Source organism: Sinohyriopsis cumingii, chromosome 3 (assembly GCF_028554795.1).
Source record: "Sinohyriopsis cumingii isolate HCF-2022 chromosome 3, ASM2855479v2, whole genome shotgun sequence".
Classification (NCBI taxonomy): domain Eukaryota; kingdom Metazoa; phylum Mollusca; class Bivalvia; order Unionida; family Unionidae; genus Sinohyriopsis; species Sinohyriopsis cumingii.
Genome location: NC_142963.1, coordinates 137613667 through 137636300, shown reverse-complemented (window position 1 = coordinate 137636300; position 22634 = coordinate 137613667). Strand labels below are relative to the sequence as shown.

At 32.8% G+C, this 22634-nt stretch overlaps 1 protein-coding gene across 1 annotated transcript in view; it reads left to right on the top strand.

Annotated features, from left to right (window-relative positions):
• The window catches only part of LOC149803939 (plexin-A1-like), a 444256-nt gene extending 423534 nt beyond the window's left edge, over nucleotides 1-20722 (top strand). The window contains exons 24-28 of the mRNA XM_089953750.1: nucleotides 3143-3327; nucleotides 3779-3888; nucleotides 4516-4678; nucleotides 7245-7381; nucleotides 13366-20722. Coding sequence (XP_089809876.1) covers nucleotides 3143-3327; nucleotides 3779-3888; nucleotides 4516-4678; nucleotides 7245-7381; nucleotides 13366-13747 — 977 coding nt within the window. The 3' untranslated portion in view covers nucleotides 13748-20722. The remainder of the gene's footprint in view (nucleotides 1-3142; nucleotides 3328-3778; nucleotides 3889-4515; nucleotides 4679-7244; nucleotides 7382-13365) is intronic.
• Nucleotides 20723-22634: the final 1912 nt, after the last annotated feature.

Sequence of the window (22634 nt, the reverse complement as noted above, 5' to 3'; positions counted from 1 at the left end):
TCTTGTCCGATCTAAAAAGAAATGGTACTGATTTAAAGCTCTTTATAGCTTCTGATGCAACAATCTTTATAATTTTATTATCTACTGTGTACTTGATGGTTACATTAAATATGATTCACGACAGGACTTCTTGTAGTACCTAGTTGGCTCTACATGCAAATATTGCCAATTTTATGATAATATCCGTATAGATTAATAATCTTACCCTGTAATTTGTTTGCCCCAACTGTGATAGGAGGAAGCAACTTTTTTGGCAGCTATCTGTCCATACTTTGGTAAGTGTGAAGTGTGTGCGTATCTTTGTCCATCACTGTTTTAGTACCATAGTACTATATCTTTTTAAAATAAGTACTAGAAATGAGTTAGAAGAAACAAGCTTTTTAAAATTCAACAAGTAATTTATTTTCCTAGAACACAAAGTCAAAATGTACAAAAAGGAACATATAGTATTGTGAATTAAAATTCGAAATCATCCAAGAATTTTACAAGTCATAATAATTAAAGTTCTGAATATACTTTAGTGGAAATCCAAATTAAATCCAGCGCTTAAAGTGTTGATGTGTCTGTGGTGACTGTGCCGTGGTAATGTACCAACAGTGTTTTGCTGTTTGACAATAAAACAATTCAAGAGTGTATCGTTATTTAAAATTTCAGTATAAATTCAAAGTTCTATTTCCAAGAAAGTTATTTGTGAAGAGCACATTCTCTTTCCAAAGAAGAATCACTTGAATTAAAAAATTTAAATAAATTAAAACCTAAATGAATTTCTGGACACAACAATGCCACAACTGATTTTGCTAAGATCTTAAAACACAAATGAACATTTTTTCATGAATAAGATCATGTAGTCTACTTGCCCTCAGATCATAATTATAATTTTCTACATAAAACTATTACCTAGAAATTTCTTAATGTTTACAAAATAAAATCTTTGCTATAATTAGAAGGTTTGTTGCTAAGATTATATTATAGGATGTGGAATATATCATGCAGGTCTAGTATATTTATAGGGGAATGGCAATAACCTAGATTCAGAGCCAAAAATAAATGTTTACGTCTGTTAATAATGACCTAATAGCAAACCCATAGAGAAAATTTTAGCTATATATTAGTTATTTACAGAAATAAAAAAAACATAATTCAGTTCAAGTAGAAAATACACCTGAGTTTGGACAAGGTCAAGCAAAACATAAAGCGTTACATATTATCATATAACAAAGAATGCAAATTAAAATTATATAATTGTGCACTATCATAAAGCTATTGGACTAAAAGTCATGAACGTTTACACACTTTATTATGATTATTCGTAGACACTTGTTTTCATTTTCATGTAATTATATGACCTTTAAAATGTTTGTATACAATTGTAAACCTCTTTGGACTAGAACATAAACCTTGTTTGTATAAATAATTAACTTGATTTCATCTTTGTGCTATCATAGGAATTGTAAAAAAATTTATGGTTTTGAAATTTTGGGATCTGTAGTGTGTGTAGTGGTGGTGAGGGCAGATGTACTTTACAAACACAACTCTAGTTTTTGAAGTTATTGTCCTTTCTGACTTGGAGCTTGATTCATAGCGTATGACATAATCTGGTAAATGCAACTTGTCGCTGTTTTTAATTCATCACTGTACAGGTACCATCTTCATGTTTGATACATAAACATAGCATGCAAGAAAGCCTGCCAGTAGTTTCATATGTGTCGGTGGTTCACACACACACACCTAAATAGGTACAAATAATGAAAAATTTAAGTTTCGATTGCAGACATTATTGTTTTGAGACTTTACAAATGATATGTGATCTTCTTGATACATACATACATACATACATACATACATAGAGGGATAGAAAGAGAAAGGAGAATGATTATCAGAGTTAACTGGTTAAATGTTTTCTGAATGCTCAAATATGTTTAGGAGTACACATACTCCGAGGCATGTAACATTTGTTTCACATGACATGTATTTAGGGGAATAAAGGTATTTCCTTATGCTTAGTATATCATACTGTGTGAATCCCCAAGTTATCAGTACGTATAATATATTTGTGTTTTTTTTTCTTTTTGTTTGATACATCAGTTTCTTTTATCCAATATTCATCCAATTATATTGGTCAAGACGCATAAGCTAAATTGTCATTTGAAGTTCAACATCAAAAATGGCAATGTTTCCTCAAGTTTCATGCACCCAAATTGTATCAACTGTATAGTTGCATTAACTTTAAGGAAGGGCAGTTCCTTATAAAACCTGTGATGAAAATGTCAAAGGTCATGATTACCAGGTTTGAAACTGCAAAGGAATGCCATTATTACATTGGTAATAGTTGTAGTTCATTGGAGGGTATGCGTTTGTATTGATTACTATTTTTGGATTTGAGCTATGTCCTCCGACCAATTATAACAGCTACAAATGGTCATTATTTGCATATGTGCATATTGGTCAGTCGTTGTACTTGCACTATATTTGTAAGAGTTATTGCTTTTTTATTTAGAGATGAATGTACTGTATGACACAATCGTTTGATTGCAAGTTACTCATGGATTTCAGTGATAATTAGTTCACACTATGGTTTCTTTCCTGATTTTTATAAGAGTTATTCTTCTTTGTAACTTGCAGCTAGAGGCATTTATTTATATGTAACAAACTACTCACCATTTTTCTTGTTGATTCAAGGCCAAGCAAATATTGTCCATGTTCATCAAGTTTTAGAAAACACGTTACACAAACGTTTTATAAAATATTCAGTGATTTTAAAAATATTTTTATTTTAAATGTACATCATGTAACAAGTAATTTGTGGCTGCTATAAATCTTTATGTAAGTACTATTTGCTGATTCATTTTAATTTTGCATGTTCCTTTTTTACATCATAGTTGAAGAAATAAAAATGGTCACTAATGTAGTTGAAAGTTTGATTGTGTAGTTGTTTTATTTTGTTGAAGGACTGGTAAACTAGACATGATTTGTGCATGTTTTGGTACTAAATAGTAAATTTGGTCTAAGTACTACTTTAGATCCCATGACTCATAAATGTATTTATGGAACCATTATGTGTAGGTCATGTTATGCAGAATTAAATGATTCATGACATGTAGACATATGTCCTTTTATTCATTTTTGTTTGCACTTTTCACAGAAAAAAATCTCCATGATGTCGACGTTGATGCATTTCTGAGGGAAATTATGATAATGAAAGAATTCCACCATCCCAATGTACTACAACTTTTTGGGATATGCCTAGGACGGAATGATATACCACTTATGGTCCTTCCTTTTATGGAGCATGGTGACCTCCTGTCCTACATCAGGGATGATACAAATGTAAGCCTTTCGTCTAACCCTAAAATTATCTTGCTTGAGGAAGTTTATTGCTTCCTCTTATATATTTCTAGTTTTTGTTGAATTTATTTTGTTTTGGCACTATCTACAGAGACATGTTTTAAGATTACCTTCTAAAATATGCAGCATCTTTGATATCTGCCAGGTCAATTCTTTTATCTATGACATTTTTTTCAGTCATTGCCAAATACAAATTCAAAAATATCCCCATATAAGATCAATTTTTGTATTGTGTTATTGATATTTACCAAGCATTTACTTTTGAAAATTGGCTTGATTGGATTCTGAAAGGTTCACTCCGTTGTTCCTATGACAGTTTAAAAATCAATACTATCAGCAATGATATGATTTTCTTTCCTTTATTGTGTTGAAAAGAGTCAAACCATTATAATATAGTTCAAATTTTGAATTTATATATATTTTTGTCTTTGAGACTCCAACTGTTAAAGATCTAATTTACTTTGGGATTGGCACTGTGGAAGGAATGGGGTATCTATCAGATCACAAGTTTGTCCACAGAGACTTAGCTGCCAGAAATTGCATGTAAGTCCCTTTTACAATATACAACCTGTACTTCTTATATACTCATTAAGCGGTTTTTGATTCTGTTGCAAGTTTATGCTTTTAAAACAATGTAAGAGATTAAAACCTATGTTAACAGAGATGATTACATTAAAAGTGTTTCCCATCACATCAGTACAATCATAACTGTATAGTGCTAATTGAACGTCGTTGAGCTCTAAAAATATAACATACATTAAAAAACAATGGTAAAAGCAGTGCTAATTGAAAGTTGAGCTCTAAAGATATAACAAACATTTAAAAAAATGATAAAAGCATTCAGATGTACACACAACTTTGTAGTCTTTCAAGACAATAGGCACTGAATTTAAAATTGGTGGAAAAATTTAAAAGTTAAAAAAATGCAAATCAACTGGCCTAAAGGAGATCATACTGCCGTTCTTAATTCTCATAATTAATGTAATCTTCTTTTATTTTTTTTAAACAGCATTAAATTGGTATATTTCTTCATTCATCATATAATATAGCAAAGAACATGACTATTTTTGCTCCTTTGCTCTACAACGTGAAGTATTACTATAGAGACATTCTAATACATTTTAATTATGTTTTTTTTTATCTTTCTGTGGCAATGTTTTTATTTAAAAGGTTGGATAAAGAACTAAATGTGAAGGTAGCAGATTTTGGACTATCCAGGGAAATTTACGAGAGGGAGTACTACAGCAGTGACAACAAGAAAACCAAACTCCCCATAAGGTGGATGGCACCGGAGAGTATGGAAAAAGGAACCTACAGCTCAAAGTCAGATGTGGTATAAATATTATTTACCTACGAGTAAATGTATAACATCAACATATAGTGAATTGAGCAACAAGCCAATTTGTTTATATAAACGTCTTTGCTAGGAATGAAATTCACGCAGATGTTCATCCCAAACTTACTGACTAGATTTAAGAAAAACTTTTAGTTGATATTGATAAGAAAATGCATGAAAGATATTATAAGGGCAGATAATTGCAAGGTACCAGTCAGAGATCAGGTGTAAAGATATTATAAGGGCAGATAATTGCAAGGTACCAGTTAGGGGGGCAGATAATTGCAAGGTACCAGTCAGAGATCAAGTGTAAAGATATTATAAGGGCAGATAATTGCAAGGTACCAGTCAGAGATCAGGTGTGTTATTTTAGCTCCCGTTTTCTGAGTTTAAGAAATAAAGGCAGAGGCGATGCTTTATACTTCTGAATCTGAAAGAGTCGAGAAATAGTTATCAAAGGTATGTTTTGGGTTACCAGCAGAAATCACTGATGGGATTAAATTTTCACTTTCTCAAATTAGGTACATATGATAAAGTACTTTACTACCGTTTTACCTCTTTAATCAGAAAATATCATTCTTGTTAACATTTTTCATCATTTTATTAAATTTATTTTTGCCTATGTTTGAAATCAATTTACTATCTTGACCTGCATTATTTTCTCAAATTAGCCCTTACAAATTTGCCATCTTGACCTGGGTTCTTTTCAACAGCGAGATAATTATGCTAGCTTAGTGATATTGTGTTTTAAAATGCAATATACAAGATGATGAGTCATCAAAACCTGTTCTAATGATAAGATAATATGAACAGGTTATCTTGGCACCAGAGGTGGTTGTGCTAAATAGTTTAAACATGGAATGTGTCACCAAGAAAATATAAGTCAAAATGAACAAAAGTTGAGTAAGAAAACAAAGGAAACTTCGCTATAATGAAAATTTAATCAGATTTTCTACATACAAAAACAAAAACAAAATATGAGATGATATTTCTTAACCATGTTAACAAAATTTTTGTCAAAAACATCCAAGTTCCAAAACTTTAAAATATTGGGGAAAAAAAGCTTAAAAAATTGCATTAATGGCTTGAAAATCATGTCAAGTATGGCTCTGAATGTCACGTCAAGTATGCCTATGAACATTATATCAAGTATGCCTAATGAAAATCAAGTCAAGTATTCCTCCTGAAGATGAAGTCAAGGATGCCCCCTGAAAATCAATTAAAGTATGCCTACTAAAAATCAATTCAAGTATGTCTTATACATTTCATTTGTTTATCATTGTTCCCTTAATAGCGTTAAAAATTGTCAAATATTTGCTGTATCCTGAAACTTACAAATATTATAGACATTTGAAATATTACTGTAATGTCTGAAAATCTAAATATGCCATCGTTTAATAACCATAATAAACTGTTCAAAGATTATTGTCTGCAACAATTAATAAACTGTGCAACGTTTATGTCTCTAAATTTAAAATACTGAAATTGAGGCATTTTAAAAGACAAATGCATATATTTAGTATAAATCTGATTTACACATAAAGGCATTTCTAGATTTATATGTGTATCAATTATCAACCAGTTTTATAAATTTGTACCAGGGAGGAAATTGAAACTGAATCAACACATCTTGACCACTAATATAATTTGTGAAAAGCTTGCATTGATGTATCTTTAACAATTTTGGAGTTTGGATCCAGAAAAGGAAGTGTGAATGTTAATTGACAAACAGACAAAAAGACAGAAGCATCCTGATACGATAGTGGAATAACCACCCAGTTACCAGTTGTATTAGAATTTTTCAAGTTACTCTTACCAATGTATCTTTTGGCATTAATGGCAGCTGCAATTTTAAGAAATACACTGGGATAATTTTGAAGTAAATATTTTCAGTGGGGTTGTTTCTTGGATTGAGGTAGTTATCATCTTATTTATGGTTCAAATTCAACATGATAGATTGATGAGGGATATTTGAAAAGTTCTCAATGTGTTCTTATACTGTAACGTTGTTTTCTTTATGCCTCTCACCAAATATCAAAAGAGCCAACTAGAAATGTTTAAATTAAATTGTTCCAGTTGATGAAACATGGATTCCCCAATTTGAACACAGAATTAAGGCGAAAATAGTTTGAATTGGAAAAGACTAGCAAAGACCTCAATATCTCGATGTAGTCAGACTGTCAATTTGTTTTATCTGCATTATTGTTTCGACGCAAAATGTCTGATCATCCTGGTACCTGCTCATACATTTTCTAGATTCACTGGACATTGTAATGCCTCTAAAGTGTTGCCATATATTGTGTAATACTGCCGTCTTATCTGTTATTCACTGGTACCCTTGTGTTATCCAGTGCACTAATATTCAGAATTTTTTAATACCTTAGTGTACATTCTCTTGCATTTGTACCATAATATTTATACACATACAGATTTGCCTTCTTGGAAATCATCTTCATTGCTATTTGTGTACTTGATACTGACTGACATGTTTATAAATATTACCCACATATTTCTAATGTACAACAATGATTATGGTGTAAATTGTATTTTCTGTTCTTTGCAGTGGTCTTATGGGATAGTTCTTTGGGAATTGATGACAAGGGGGGTAACTCCATATCATGAAGTTGACAACTGGGACATCGTACGGTACTTGCAGAAAGGGAGACGACTTCCTCAGCCTCAGAACTGTCCAGACAAACTGTAAGAAAATATACCAATGTTTTTATTTTGTGTTTTAGCCCATTGTCAATAATTCAGTATAAAAATGTGTTTTAATAGAGAGGCAGAATATATTCAGTGAAGCTGCAACTTGTGGAAAGGGGTGCCTCTATATTTATATTCAACTTCCACCAGGAACTCTATAAAGTAGAACTTAACTTTAATTTCAGTCAGTGTCATATAACCCGCTTTTCCACAGTCAAGTAGAGGAAATTTGCAAATTGGCCACCAAAGAGGCAAATCTTGCACCAGCCCAATATCTTAGAGCTCAGCCATAGTTGCAGAATAAAAACTAGATATCCAAACAGTAAAATGGTCAAACATCCCCTTTTTATAGAAGCATATGCTTTCAAAGTGATAATGATGACAGAAGGTGGGGAAATAATGATCGGTTCAGTTGCAGTTACACTATCCGTTATTGGTCGACCTGCATAGAAAATGATGCCATGCTCACAACACCCTTGAAAAGTATGCCATGTTCATGATGCCCTTTTCACTTGTCAGTGTTGGGGAAGAACACTTAAACCCCTTACTACAGAGGAAGTCTTTGCACTAAAGTTTCATTGTCTTACACATTGTCTTCAAGGGCCTCCAGATGATATTACGTGCCCTTTCCTCATTGTAAATGCTGTCATTGTTACTGGCATCCCAGAAGACCCACTCAGAGCTGTGTATTTAAAGGAATTTCAGGCAACCCATTCAGAGCTGTCTATATTACAGGTATCGCAGGGGACCTATTTAGAAATGTCATTGTTACAGGTGTGCTAAGTGACTCAGTAAGAGCCGTCAATGTTACAAGCATCCTGAGGGACCCATACAGAGCTGTCATTGCTACAGGTTATCCAGGGGATCCATTCAGGAGACCCAACAATCGTTGATTTTTTACGGACATTCCAAGTGATTTATTCAGAGCTGTCATTGTTACAGTCATTCCAAGTCACCCATTAAGAGATGTCGTTGTTACAGGCATCCCAGGAGACCCATTCAAAGCTGTCCTTAGAGGCAAGACAGTAGCTCCATTCAGTGCTGTCTTTTTTTACAGATGTATTGGGGTATCTTTTCAGAACTGTCTTTGTTACTGACATCGCAACAGATCCATTAAGAGCTGTCTTTATTACAGGCATCCTGGGGGACAAATTCAGAGTTGATGTTTTGCAACAAGAGACATACCTCTTCATCAACTATAGGGCAGTAGAGATTTCTTAAAATGTATACTCGCCAGGCTTTTACTCTGTACTTATCTTGGTGCAAATGCCTAGTAGCTTACTTTGACCAGAAAAAATCTAATATCTCTCAAATGTTTGATTCAGGCACCACAGGTTCAGAATGGAGGCATTTGCTACTCAACATCATTAGGAAAGACATTTCCCTATTAGTTTTGATCTTAAAGGTGTGAAATATCCATGTTCCAATCCAGAAGTCCCTGATGAAATTTCTGAGGTTCGCATTTGATGATACAGTATACCAATTAAGGCCATCCTTGCTTGGTCTTAATATTAGTCCCAGTGTTATTGTCAAAGTTATGTTGAACATCAGAGCCACCTACATCTCTAAGAATTTCTACTACCTGGATGACATTCTGCGAAAGCATCTCATCAAGTTTTTTATATACCAGATCATGACACGAAATCCTTTGATTCACTTCTGCTTCAAAATGTTAAGTTTGATTTGGTGGGCTGTAGAGCAGCAGTATAGCCTACATTCCCGGGTCTTGCAGCATTATCACAATGCAGCCACTCTATTTTCATTGGATTATTGGGGAATGTTCATTAGTTTCTAGGACGTTTTACAATGTCACATAGTCACCATCTTCTCAGGGTGATTCTTCAAAAAAATACTGTCTCGAAGTGTTAACAGTAAAACAAAAACATATCTGGGAAAAATAAGTATGCACACACTAGTGAACGACATGGTTATCACTTGCATGGATGGTTATAAACACATTTTTTGTACAGATTTAACTGGCACCACAATAATCATAATAATTATCCCTGGTATTTTGCCACGTCTCAGTTGACATCGGAACCTAACTGAGTGACTGACTGGAGAAGAATGTCGACTTTACATAAATTGCGATCTTTGGACTTCTCATACATGTTCACCGCTCTCTTGACATGAGTGAGAAGATGATTTATCCATAGGAATATAGATGCTGTACAGACAACTCTGGTATATACACCCCACTGGTAATGCTAAGTGGAAGTATACTGATAACATAAATAGTGAATTTAACAATCAACAAATGACATACGCTGACAGTATAGCTGAATACTGTTGTTTGTGCGTAACGTACACATAGATTATTATGGCAGTATATGTGTAAAGTATTGCCTCTCCTGCTGCTGAAACAGAAATATCGGCAGGAAATAAATAAGAACAGGAATGTAATTAATTTTAACTAAAGTGGACTAGCAAACATTCTGCCATGAAGTCATTTCAGACATAGAAAAATATGCCAATCTGCCTTCAAAAAACATTTAAACAAACTTAATTCAATAAACTGATGAGAAGAAGAGGACCAAATTTGACAGATATTTGAGTGCCTTTCAGACAGTTACACATCCTGCCAATATGTTATCAATAGGCTACCATTTTAAATAATATGCAAAACTATTTAAATGACTGCATCATATACACCACACAAAACAATGTGACCACACTTGACAGAAGGAATTTCGACATTTTGTGACGAATGTTGATCAACCATAAGATGCAGCAAATGATACTTCACTAAACATTTAACCACATGAAATCAGCTGCTTGGAGCAAGTTTGCAATGCAGATGGTGGCTAGGAAGGTTGTAGTCATTAGAAAGATGGGTCATGACAATGGGGGAAAGATTCAAATGGCATTCATCAAAGTCAAGAGACAAAAGTTCCCACAGTTATCTAGTACCCCATTGCTGGATATAAACATAACCTAAACCAATTATTTAAATGCACTTTTCAATATTTTTAACACAAAACTTATTATCATTATTATTAATAGTAGTAGTAGTAGAGTATATACAGCTTAGGTTTACAAATATGCAACTACATTATCAAACATGTATATCTACCAGTCTAGTTTTTAGTACTGGCAAACAAAAACATAAATAAGCAATAAGATGCCATATTAAGCCTTGGATTACTCAACAGGCTGACATTCATGTAAAGGCAAACGATTGGCATAATTTATTTAGTTTGATGCTTGCTAGCAATATGATTTGTTATCTGTTTTAAAGCAGCCATTTTTTTGTATAGCATATCACCATCATTTGTATAAAATTGCAAAACCTTTATACTAGGATGCATTCTTTCCAATTTTGTAAAATTTTGTTCAGGTTGGTTTGTTATTATGCTTTCTAAAAGGAATTCAAAGATTTTTTTATCTTTTGTAATGGTAGCCAAAGTTGATAAGTGATTAAAATTATTTATTAATAACATATGAAGTCATCATCTCAGGATACTCTTTGTCAAAGTTGAATAAATTAAATCTTGCAGGTGTTATGAAATATTATTTTAAGTTTTTCGGTTGTGTTTTGTTCTTTGGTGTTGCCAAAGCTGTAGTATTTGATACAAGATCACCATATTTTATTCAAACTTGATATGGTTTAGGTCAGGACATTTACCTTCAGAGTTGGTCAAATTCATTTCAGCACATTTTAAATAGTCATTAAAAGGTGTTTTCAATTAATTCACAGTTTAGATCATAGTGGTTTGTGAAGGATTTCTATTTTTAGTAATAGTCACCATATTTGTTATGGGATCGGTATCATTTATATAGGCTGATAAGACTTGCATGCCAGGATATTTTGCCTTCGAGTTGTCATGTGTCACTCAAACACCACTCTCCGGGTCATACAATAACTTAAATTGGCCGAGGGAGTTATACATGATTATTTAATGTGCAGATCACATTTCCATTCTTTAGTCCATGTGAGAAATCAACAGTAAAAAGGGTATAATTTAGCTCATTTAGCTCTATGACCATGTGAGCTAAAAATGAGTTTTGGCTGTGCAGAACGAAATTGGTTTGTTCGGCACATATTGTCATTATATACATGTTCAAACAAACACCTGTGGAACAAAGTCTGACAGTCAGTTTCTCCATGTAAAAAATCAACTGTTAAAGGGTCATTTTTTCGCAATACAATAATGGTGTGGACGTTTTACTGTGATAACCACGTATAGAATCAGTAATGTATGTTATGAACTCCTATGTAATGCAACTAAAGTTCTATATTTTTGAATCGATGCACATGATTATTCCACCTTGTGCATTACAAAAGTGATGCCAATTTTAGATTTCAATGAATCCTGTTTAATCAACTATTCGTTAATTGTATACTAAATATATCGAATCCATTTACACCGATACTTTTTATTATATCTTCAGTATCTTCGATCCACGTATACCCTGCACTCTTATTGTATTATCAACATATTGTATCCAGATACACCTATAATCTTGAAATTAATATGCAGTTAATATTCATGCACAATATTTTGACCATAGAAAAATGAAGTCATTGTCATCTAACTTTTATGTTGAGTGCACACTATGTATGTAAATCATTCTTGTGTTCCTTTGCCTTACTATTGTATTATAATACAGTGAGTTGAAAAATATTTCCTGGAACATGATCACTATTACATTCTGAAGAGATCTTGCCTTTAGTGATTTGCCCCTCTCCAGTGCAAAATCAGATAAAGGATTGTGTCTTCGCATAGGATACTGACTATATGATAAGCAAGTTATCTGGCCTAAACAAACGTATATCAGTATTTGAGTGTTAAGAAGCATAGCAGGATAATTATGTCTGACACAGTCGGTATCATGTTCTATGTTAGTAATGTGTGCTATGTTAGTAATGTGTGCTATGTTTGCTAATGTTCTTGAACCAACCTAAGCCGATCATATTACAATCATCAAGATGTTGGTTTTAATCATTAACTCTGTATGTCACATGGGATGAATCTACTTGCTAATGCTAATTTTATTTGGCTTGCATGGTATGCATTTCTAATTGTAATCGTAAGAGATTCGAAACACACCATGGCATCCAATCAGGGATTGTCCTGGCAAGATCCAAACCCACACTTTTCTGTTCATGACTCCTGTATGCTAGCAAATGAAGCCAGTCCACCACATAGCATGGGTGCCATCAATAAATGTTATCTGATTTAAAGCAGCCATTTTTGTTAGCATATCACCATCATACAGCTCAGTGAATCTTGACAAAATTAAATAGTAAATATTCAATTGTAAAGCCTCTCACAATCTGTAAAATAGATTCTTGTCTGCAATAAAATATGACCGCCATTAGTAAAGCTAGAGATAATATAAACAAATTCTACTAAACAACAAAACTGCTGAGCAAAATCTGACCAAAGTAATATAGAAACTATACTGCCAAAAGTGCCCTTCATAGAAACAAATGATGCTGTTTTGGGATCAAATATGGACCCCATTGCTAATAAAATAGAACAACATATATATAACGTTTAATACACCATTCAATGGAATACGTTTACAATTGCCCATGCGCAAATATATTTGGTTAATATGTTACAAAAAAGTTTCTTATCAACAACTGCTGGATGGAATTTACTTTTAAAATGAAAAGAGTAATTGAAATTCATCATCATATATGGCCATCATTATGAAAAGATGAAAAGCATTTAAACAACTCTCAAAAAGTTACCAACAGAATTCAACCAACTTTGACAGAAAGCATTCGGCGATAAGGTCATTCAGAATGACAAATAATTAGGATGTGGCATCTCACATTAATGATAATTTTAAAAAAAAACCTGAAGAAATAAAACAATTGTGATAATGACATATGCCATAAAAACACTGGAAGAAATTTATACAGCCTATGGTTTAGTATAGCCAAGTTTAGGACATCAGTTGTATAATACCGAATCTGCTTGCGCTTCCTGCTTTTAAAATCAATTAAAAGAAACATATCTCTTTTTCAGGTATGATATTATGCAGAAATGTTGGCTAGTTGAACCACAGGATCGACCTACCTTCAGTGTCTTAGCAAGGGAGATAACAGATATGATGTCTGTTGCGGAACATGACATGCAGCAAGGATTGCTGAGAATAGACATTCATTGTGCTCGGTTTAATCAAGCTGACTCCGCCAAGTACCATTATGCATATGATGACACCTACATAGAGCCGTCTACAAAACCTGAACCTATAGGTGTTGCTAATAGTGGCAACGACTACATGGAAGTACTATTTCATGACACCAATGATGTGCAGATTTATCCATTGGGTGGTGCTAATGGAAACAACAACAATGAGCCTCACCATTCTGCATATGATGACACCTACATGGAGCTGTTGTGCTAATGGTGGAAATGATTACATGGAAGTATTTAAAGCCACCAATGATGTACAGATTTATCCAATGGGTGGTGCTAATGGAAACAAATAGAGAAATTAATCTTCACAATTGTTGTAAATTTTGAAAAGTATGGAGTTAGTCTAATAATCCCATTTTTGAAAAACAATGTTTTACATGCAATGTATCATACACTGTTTATTCATTTACTCTTTATTATTATTATTATTATTATTATTATTATTTTCAGCTACTTCTTTATATATTATATTGTGAAAAAAATTATCCTTGAAATATCGAAATACAAAATAATAGCAAAAAATCATAGTAGGTCCAAAATCTCTCACATGGCCAACATCTTTATAAACGATTAATACAAGACCAGTTGGCATATAAATATTGGTTAGTAAGATACTTGCTGGTGATAAAACCTTTTTCTGTTAAGCAACAACTTCCATATTTGACAACAAACTGGATCGACATTCACGAATTTGGGAAAAATGTTGTTCATCAGTTTTCTTCTTATTTTTTACAAGTCATTTGACAGTTTTTATTATTTTTGTAATGGCAACCACACTTGATGACGGATTGTCTTTTTTTGTATAAACTTGAGACGTCATCTCAACGGGATTCTTCCTGTCAAATTTCATCCAATTCAATTTGCGTCTTTTAGGATAGGTCATTTGAAGGTTTTTCTGTTTTTAGTAGCAACTGCAGTATTTTGCATTGGATCTGCATCATTTGTTATAACTTGAACATAATTAATGCCCGGATATTCCTTTTGAATTTTGGCAAATTTTTAAAAATCTTTTTCTGAAAAGTTAATTAAGTTTTGTTTAAGTTTTAGTATAGTTTGTACAAAATTAAAATATCTGTATTTGTCAAAACGCCCTATCTCAAAATCTCCTCAGACATATTGCTAGTTGTTTCTGAGAATAAATATAGTTAAGATGTTTCTACTTTTAGTAATGGTTGCCATTTTTGTTAGCAGATCCGTACCAGTTGTACAACACTCTTACGCTTTCATGCCACAATATGTTCTGTCAAAGTTGGCATACAACACAACACTGATACAGAACCATTACATAATCTCACTTGGCCGGATGACCATGTGAGCAAATAGTGATAGTTATGTGGGTAGAACAACGTTCCTTTGTTCGGCACTTATCGTCATCGAATACATATTTAGCCATCATTAGAAACCAGTGACAGAGCTTTTAGTTCTTGGCAACAATCGGCAGTCAACACATAATTTCTTCCCAATAGATTGTATGTATGATTGTCAAGGATCGTTTATTTAACGTTAACATTGATATGAGTACAGGTCACATGACAAATAAATCATTTGGCTTTTAATATTAATATTTGAGTATTTGCATGCTTATCTCCTTGACATCATATGTTAATAATATACTTAAGTGCACATCCCTCACACCGTCAATACAAAGGTGAAGTTATATCTCCTTACTATGTCAATAAAGTCTAGTTAAAGTTATCTAACCTAGGCTATGTGGTGCATGTATGATTATCAAGGTTTTTGTATTCAAAGTTTACATTTTATATGTTGCATGTGGCAAATCTACTTGGTAACTGCATTTTGAATCGAAATTGTAAGAGCTACCGAACACGCCATGGTGCCCAATCTTGATCTTTTCAGGAAGGATACAATCTCACTTCCTTCTAGTATTCTTAAAAGTTGCTACTATTACTAAAAATAGAATATTTTTACAACAGCTTACTTCCAATCACATAACATAATTGGACCAAACATGTACTAAGATCGCATCTTCGCTGATGCAGATCAACATCCAAAATGCCATTAACTACATAATTATAAAAGGATTAACATCACTATTGCACCTGTCAAATTTCGACAGAAAGCATCTGTCTAAAAGCTCTAATTTCTTTATTTTGAGAATCATACTTTTCCACCATTAAAGATGGCAACAAATGCAAACTGTCTCAACCACTGTTCAACTATATTTGACAAATTTTGAAAGAAAACATCAAATTTAACCAAAATCTTTGGAACTATTACTCATATGGTATCATTTCTAAATTTAAAAAAAAAACACATTGAAATGACTAATTCTCAAATACCACTTAAAGGAATTTAACCAAATTTGAATGCAACCATCCAAGCATAAAGGAAGTTCATGATCCACACTCCAAAATAGAAAGCTTTCAACAACATCTTCTGAAATACAAAACAGTCAGCATATTTTCAGCTTTTTTTTAATTATGTATTTACTTATGTTACCACGCTGGTGGCCTAGTGGTAAGAGCATCTGCCTTGGAAGCAGGAGCTCATGGGTTCAAACTCCGGCCGAGTCATACCAAAGACTTACAAAAATGGTACTAACAGCTGCCTCATTTTGTGCTCAGCACTACGAGGTTAGTATTAGGACTGGTCGGACTGGTGTCAGGATAATGTGACTGGGTGAGACATGATGCCCCAGTGCTAGATATCACTATAAACTGCCACAATGCAGACATCGTAGCAATATGACTGAAAAATTGTTAAAGCTACGTTAAAAATCCTAGTCACAAACACACACACACACACTTATTTATCTAACAACTGATGCCGATATGTCCATAATGGCCATCACTACTAAATATAGAAAACAACATTTTACATTTTGTTCTCAAAACAGTTGAAGATAAATTGAACCAATGAAACTAAAATGTACCTTAAGAATTTGAAAAATAATTCCAAACTTTCATCCAGTATGGATGCTGGTTGTAAAAATAGAATCTAACTGGAATTGACCTCTCAAAGATATCCCATCACAATTTAAATGAAATTTACAGAACACATCCTGATGTAAAGACCTTTGAATTTGATGTGAATGTTGCTAATCTGCTATGTATTTGCCCTTACCAGTTATTGTTTCCTCTAAAATTTCAATTTTTTTTTGCATTAAACATTAAATTATTCCAAACAAGATCTTTGTTAACCTAATGTATGTAACATGTCTTAATCTAAACCTTTAGAAAGGAATATGTTACCTAATGTAGGGGAATTTTTGTGTGAAAATTTTAAATTGTTTTAAAATTCAATGACAACCTTCTATTCAAGTAGACAGCTACTCACATCTTTACAATTTTGTTTCTTTTTCATACTGAGATACGTTAAAGATTGACATGTCAAACAAACTGAATCATGTCATAAAAACAACCACATATAGCAAACTAACCAATGGTAAATTAATATTGGTATGGTACTTTGTCAGTGGCCTAAAATAAAAATGAGTATGTTTTATTATTTAGTCAAGGGAAAATAAAATGTATTTACAATATCCTAACTAGAAAACAAGCAAAGGAGAGAATGACAGTTAAACAAAGTATTGATCTTTATTAAAAACACCCTAAAGATAAGTGCATACGTTTATTGTCTTCAGCTGACATAACACGGATACATGTTTGAAATGAATTAACATTTATGGAATTAGGATGCATATGTCAGACAACGCTGACATGAATGTACTTTTCTAAAGCAGAATATGTACAATCAGTAAGGAAAGTAATCACATTTTCAACTGCAGTAGAAAGGCATGTTTTACATTACCTCTCCGAATTTTAGAACATGTATATCTACCAGTCTCAGTTTTTAGTACATGTAAGCTTGTATCAAACTTAGTTAAAATATATCTTTCAAAAACGTCATTGATACATATTCCATATAATACTGGTCTTAAATTGGAAATAAGAGAAAAATTCTCCTATCGCAAGGAACTATATGTTTTCTATTTATTTACAGCAAAATGACCTATATCACGATTTCTATGTATTGTGTTTTTGAGGTTTTTGTATGTGTTTATTCCTTTGCTGTTGTGGAAAAGCTACTTTATATAATAATAAGAATATCCGTTTCTAGCAAGTTAAAAGGACGAGTTAAGGTATGCTGATATTATATTTCTTACAAAAGTGTCCAACAAGTAAGACATAACAGCAAAGTTGGAAATATAGTTTCTTACACCCAATATATACTTTGCAAAATGGATGTGTTGGAAGGGAAGACACTTAGATGTTTAGACGAAAATATATCATCACATTTATAGGGCAGAACGGGCCAAAGTTTAAGCTGCACACAGTTTTTGGATTTTTTCTGTGATCAAAGGAGTTGTTAAACTCTTCATCAGCTGAAGACTCAATAGCTTACATACAAATATTTGTCAGCTGTAAGTATAATAGCAGATTAGATGAAAGTTTGAGTTTAGAATCAGTTCAAATAAATAACATTGGTTTGTGTATTGTAAACCATAACATTCCAAAAATTTGATAAATAGTGCAGACTAATAAAATAAGATCATTTATTGTCCAATTCAATGATCAAAGTTGAATTTTGTAAATATTTTTCCATTTTAAATTGTTATTGTTTTTATATTTTATTTTGCTATTACATTTTCTCATGTATTGCATATTATATTCCAAACAATGCTTAGTATTAACTATGCTAGTCATGGACCAAAATAACCTATGCAAGGTTTGTGTTCATAGTCAATTTCATTTGGTCCAGTTCAGTGATCAAAATTGGATTTTATAATTTACCTTTAGTACACTTTTTAAAATTAATTTGTTATTCTTTTCATATTCTATTTTGTTATTTAAGTTTAACACTGGTTCCATAGTATATAAGTTTACATCTACTGGTACTGGATCAAAACAAGCCCAAGCAATACCCTATTTAATTATCCACTGGCCAGAGTATTATGGTGAAACTGCACAGAACATCCCAATTTCTCATTCGCCCCAAACAGAATTACAGACGTTTCGACATACAATATGGGAGTATTATTACCAACACAGGAAACATCTTACAAATATTTGTATAGCTTAAGAATACCTGCCCCAAGCCATCATCTGTTTGATGAGCATAGTTTTACCATAATACTTCTGCTATTGTGGACAAATTAATTATGTCTATACTTGGTAATATATTTTTTCCAGATAATGGAATATATGTCTGAAGATGGGATTTATATTGTCATTGGTCATAGTAATGCATTAGGTCTTAGTAGTATAAGTACTACACTATCAGTAATTATCTTTGTAGCTATTCCATAATTTTCTACTTATATCAAATATAGACCTTCATTTACTTTATTCTTGTATCCAATATAATCGGTACTATCATTAAATTTTACATTTAACCTTTTTGCATGCTTTTGATGAATATTTTGTATACAACTGTAGATTATTATTAGTATATATGATTGAATTTGCTGTCAGTATTTTTTTAAAAAGATAACTTTATATTCTTGATATGTAAAACAAGCTAACAAAACCTAGCCAAGACAGTTATATTTTGTACCAATTTGTATGCATGCATTTCTTTTTAAACTTTTTTATATAATTATTTATGTTCTGATATTAGAAGAGAAGCAAACTGATGCATTGTTTATAAATATTATCTTGTGTAAGGCTGCAATACTTACACGTGTAAAGGGATTTGTTTACTGTAAATATTTACAAAGATCTGAATCTGTGCAAACTAACATGAAGATTGATGTTAGTTAAGCAGGAACTAGTAATCATTCCAATGAAATGGTATAAAACATGCCCATTGATGTCAGTGATGCAGGAACTATCAGCCATTCTAATGAAATGCTATAAAACATTTTGTCGTAAGAGTACCTATGATAAACATTTTTTCAACATAATCTTTGATAAGTAGCATCCTAATTCAATCAAACAAGTTTGCATGACACTGCATAGTTTCTTAGTCTGTATGGTTTCTACAAAAGCGGCCTATCAATGTGTCATACCAGTTAGTCTGGCTGCATTTATCAATTTTCATCACCATTTACGTGTCTGTAGCAGCATGAAAAAATATGATGATGATCTTAAGGTTGCTTGAAGTGCAGTGTCAACAAGTCATGTCAAACGAAATGAGTCATGTCATAATAACGAGCAAAAGACACACAGCAGATAAAACCATTGCAAGTTGTTATAGGTATGGCACATTGTCTGTGGCTTATAAAAATAAGTACAATTATTATTTAGTCAACAGTCACAAAGAACAATACAGTGGGAGTGAATACCTCCTACCTAGGAAACAAACGAATCAGAGAATATTGATTAAACAAATAAATGCCTCTTGTATTACAAGCATCATGTGGATAAGTGCCTAAATTTAATGTCAAATCGTCAGCTGACACAATCAAGATAAATGTTTGACATGAATTAATTAAAATTAGGATAAATACTACAGACAATGCTGAAAAATATCACTTTCTACAACATAATATGTTCAATCAATAATGAGTTAGTCTTCAGTAGGGGTAGCATAGTAGTATTCATACAATCTCTCAGTGTATTAAGAAATGGAAATATTCCCGTCTCAAACTTTAAATCATATTTTCTGAGTAGAACAGCTGGCACTCATCTGCGGTGTATTAATAGTACTAAAATTTATAACAATGATGAAATTCATGTTTTATGTGATAATGTATATCCATTTTTTTTTTAATTAGAAGGGTGAGTTCTTAAGGCAGTGCACATCTTTGATTTCTTACCAAAAGTGTCTACGAGCAAGGATGTCTAACTCAGACATAACATTAAAATTGGAATTATAGTAGCTTACACCCAATATATATTTCGCAAAAAGAATGTGTAATTCATCGGCAAGGAAGAATAGATGTAAATTTGTCATCAACCCATTATGGGGCAGCATTGGTTTGATAACTTAATCAAAAAGGTGGAGACTTGTTATACTCGACGTAAGCTGACAACTTGACTTTTCTATATGAATAGCTTATATATAAATAGCTGCAAGTTGTAAACCTAACATGCAGGTTGGGAGAGGGGTTGAGTTTAAAATGGTTCCATTAAATGGCATTAGTTTGGTTGTTGTAAAACATTACAGGGTTAAAAATTTTGATAAATGTTGCAACCTTACAAAATAGGTAATTTACTGTTCAGTTCAGTAACCAAAATGTAATTTTGTAAATTATGCTTATAAAAACGTTTCAATATAATTTGTTATTGTGTTTCTATTTCATGTTGGTATTAAGACTCCACTTACATTGCATAGTATATTCGAAACTGTACTCAACTATACTACAAGTCACAAGGGTCAGGTAGGCATGCAATGTTGATTATTTCAGTAATGGGTGTCATTTATTAGAATTTGATTCTACATACTTTTAAGTGGCAAGTATTCACTTCACTTGGATTTGTATACATCCATATTCCTTTGGAAAGTCATTGTTTATACTCTGTGAGAGATGCATACGGCAAAATCAATATTAAAGTATACATTTATGGACAAAATGAACATTAAGGTTTTATCCAGTTTAATCTGGATTGAATGTCATAGGCTGTGATGTCCCAATGAAAGCTATGCATATTGATAAACAAATTCTTAATACCATCGCTTGTGACGATTCAACTCGACGATCTTTTGTGTTGACCCAAGTTTAGTACATGGCCACTATTGTAAAAGTCCATAGTGAAAGGTAATTTTCATCTGGAAGTTTCTTGCTGACAGTTAAGGTATATTGAATAATCTGGATTGAATAGACTTTGCTTACAGAAAATTATATTTAATTTAAAAAATAAATGCGCATGCATGGCTTATGTGACTTGTACTATAGTCAAGGACTATAAAACCTTATGCAACATCATATTCAATCATCCATCATCCAAATGATTCCCATGAAATTGTACACATACATCCCTGGATCTCATAGGTCATAAATAAAACTGGTTTTGATAGGACTCCCAATATGGAAGCAAAGGTGGTCATCTTGACGATCTTGTTATCGCTTTTAAACGTATGGTCATTGGACTTTCACCAACAGACTGGTCATAGTGTCTAATTCGTCATAGATGAAATTGTTACTGACTTAACACCCAATATGGACAGCTTGGAAGTCATATGTCTAATTTGTACAGCTCATAATGTTACTTGATGGTCTTAGATTAGCTTGGATTGAATGTCGCATGCTGTGATGTCCCAATGAAAACTACGCATATTGATAAACAAATTCGTAATACCATCATTTGTGACGATTCAACTCGACACGCTTTTGTGTTGACCTATATTTAGTACATGGCCACTATTGTAAAAGTCCATAGTGATAGGCAGTTTTCATCTGGAGGTTTCTTGCTGATAGTTAAGGTGCAGAGAATTTAATAATTTGGATTGAATTGACTTTGCTTACAGAACATTCTGTTTAATTTTAAGCAAAAAAAAAGTGCATGCATGGCTCATGTGACTTGTACTCTAGTCAAGGACCATCATAGCTGCCAACCCTCACGAATTTGGTGTGAATTTCACGACTTTTTCAGCGATTCACGGATTCACGCCATAAGACAAAAATTCACGAATTTTCCGATCCTCAATTATATTAAATCTTTAATAAAATAACCGATTTCCCGTCAAGCGCTAATCGTGATATTCGCAGTTGCCGAAACGGTCCGGTACCGCTGGTCACAATATTAGTAGATGTACAGCCGATTAGTACAGTTGGCCCAGTCGCAAGCATTTTAGCCTATTTTAATCTATATGTACAAGAGTAGTTTTACAAGTGCTTTTGAGAGAAATTAGGGCATAACCGGAAATTTGCTCCACGCATGCGTCAAAACACTGATTGGAGTTACCGTTCAGCATCGCATGTAAGATTTTGAAAATGTCTTCACCACCAAGGAAAAAGAAATGTATTACTCAAAAAGTGAAGTTTAATTTGGAATATATCAAAAATTGGCCGTGCATTCTGCCATTAAACATCGATATTCATTCATGCTTTTTGTACTCAGTGTGCCATCGCACAGACGATGTGAAGAAGAATGTCGGTTGCAAAAAACAAGTAGAAGTTGGGAAAATTAAGAATTCACAGATTTCAGATCTGGAATATTATAAACCATTTGCGGAAGACCCGCAGGCTA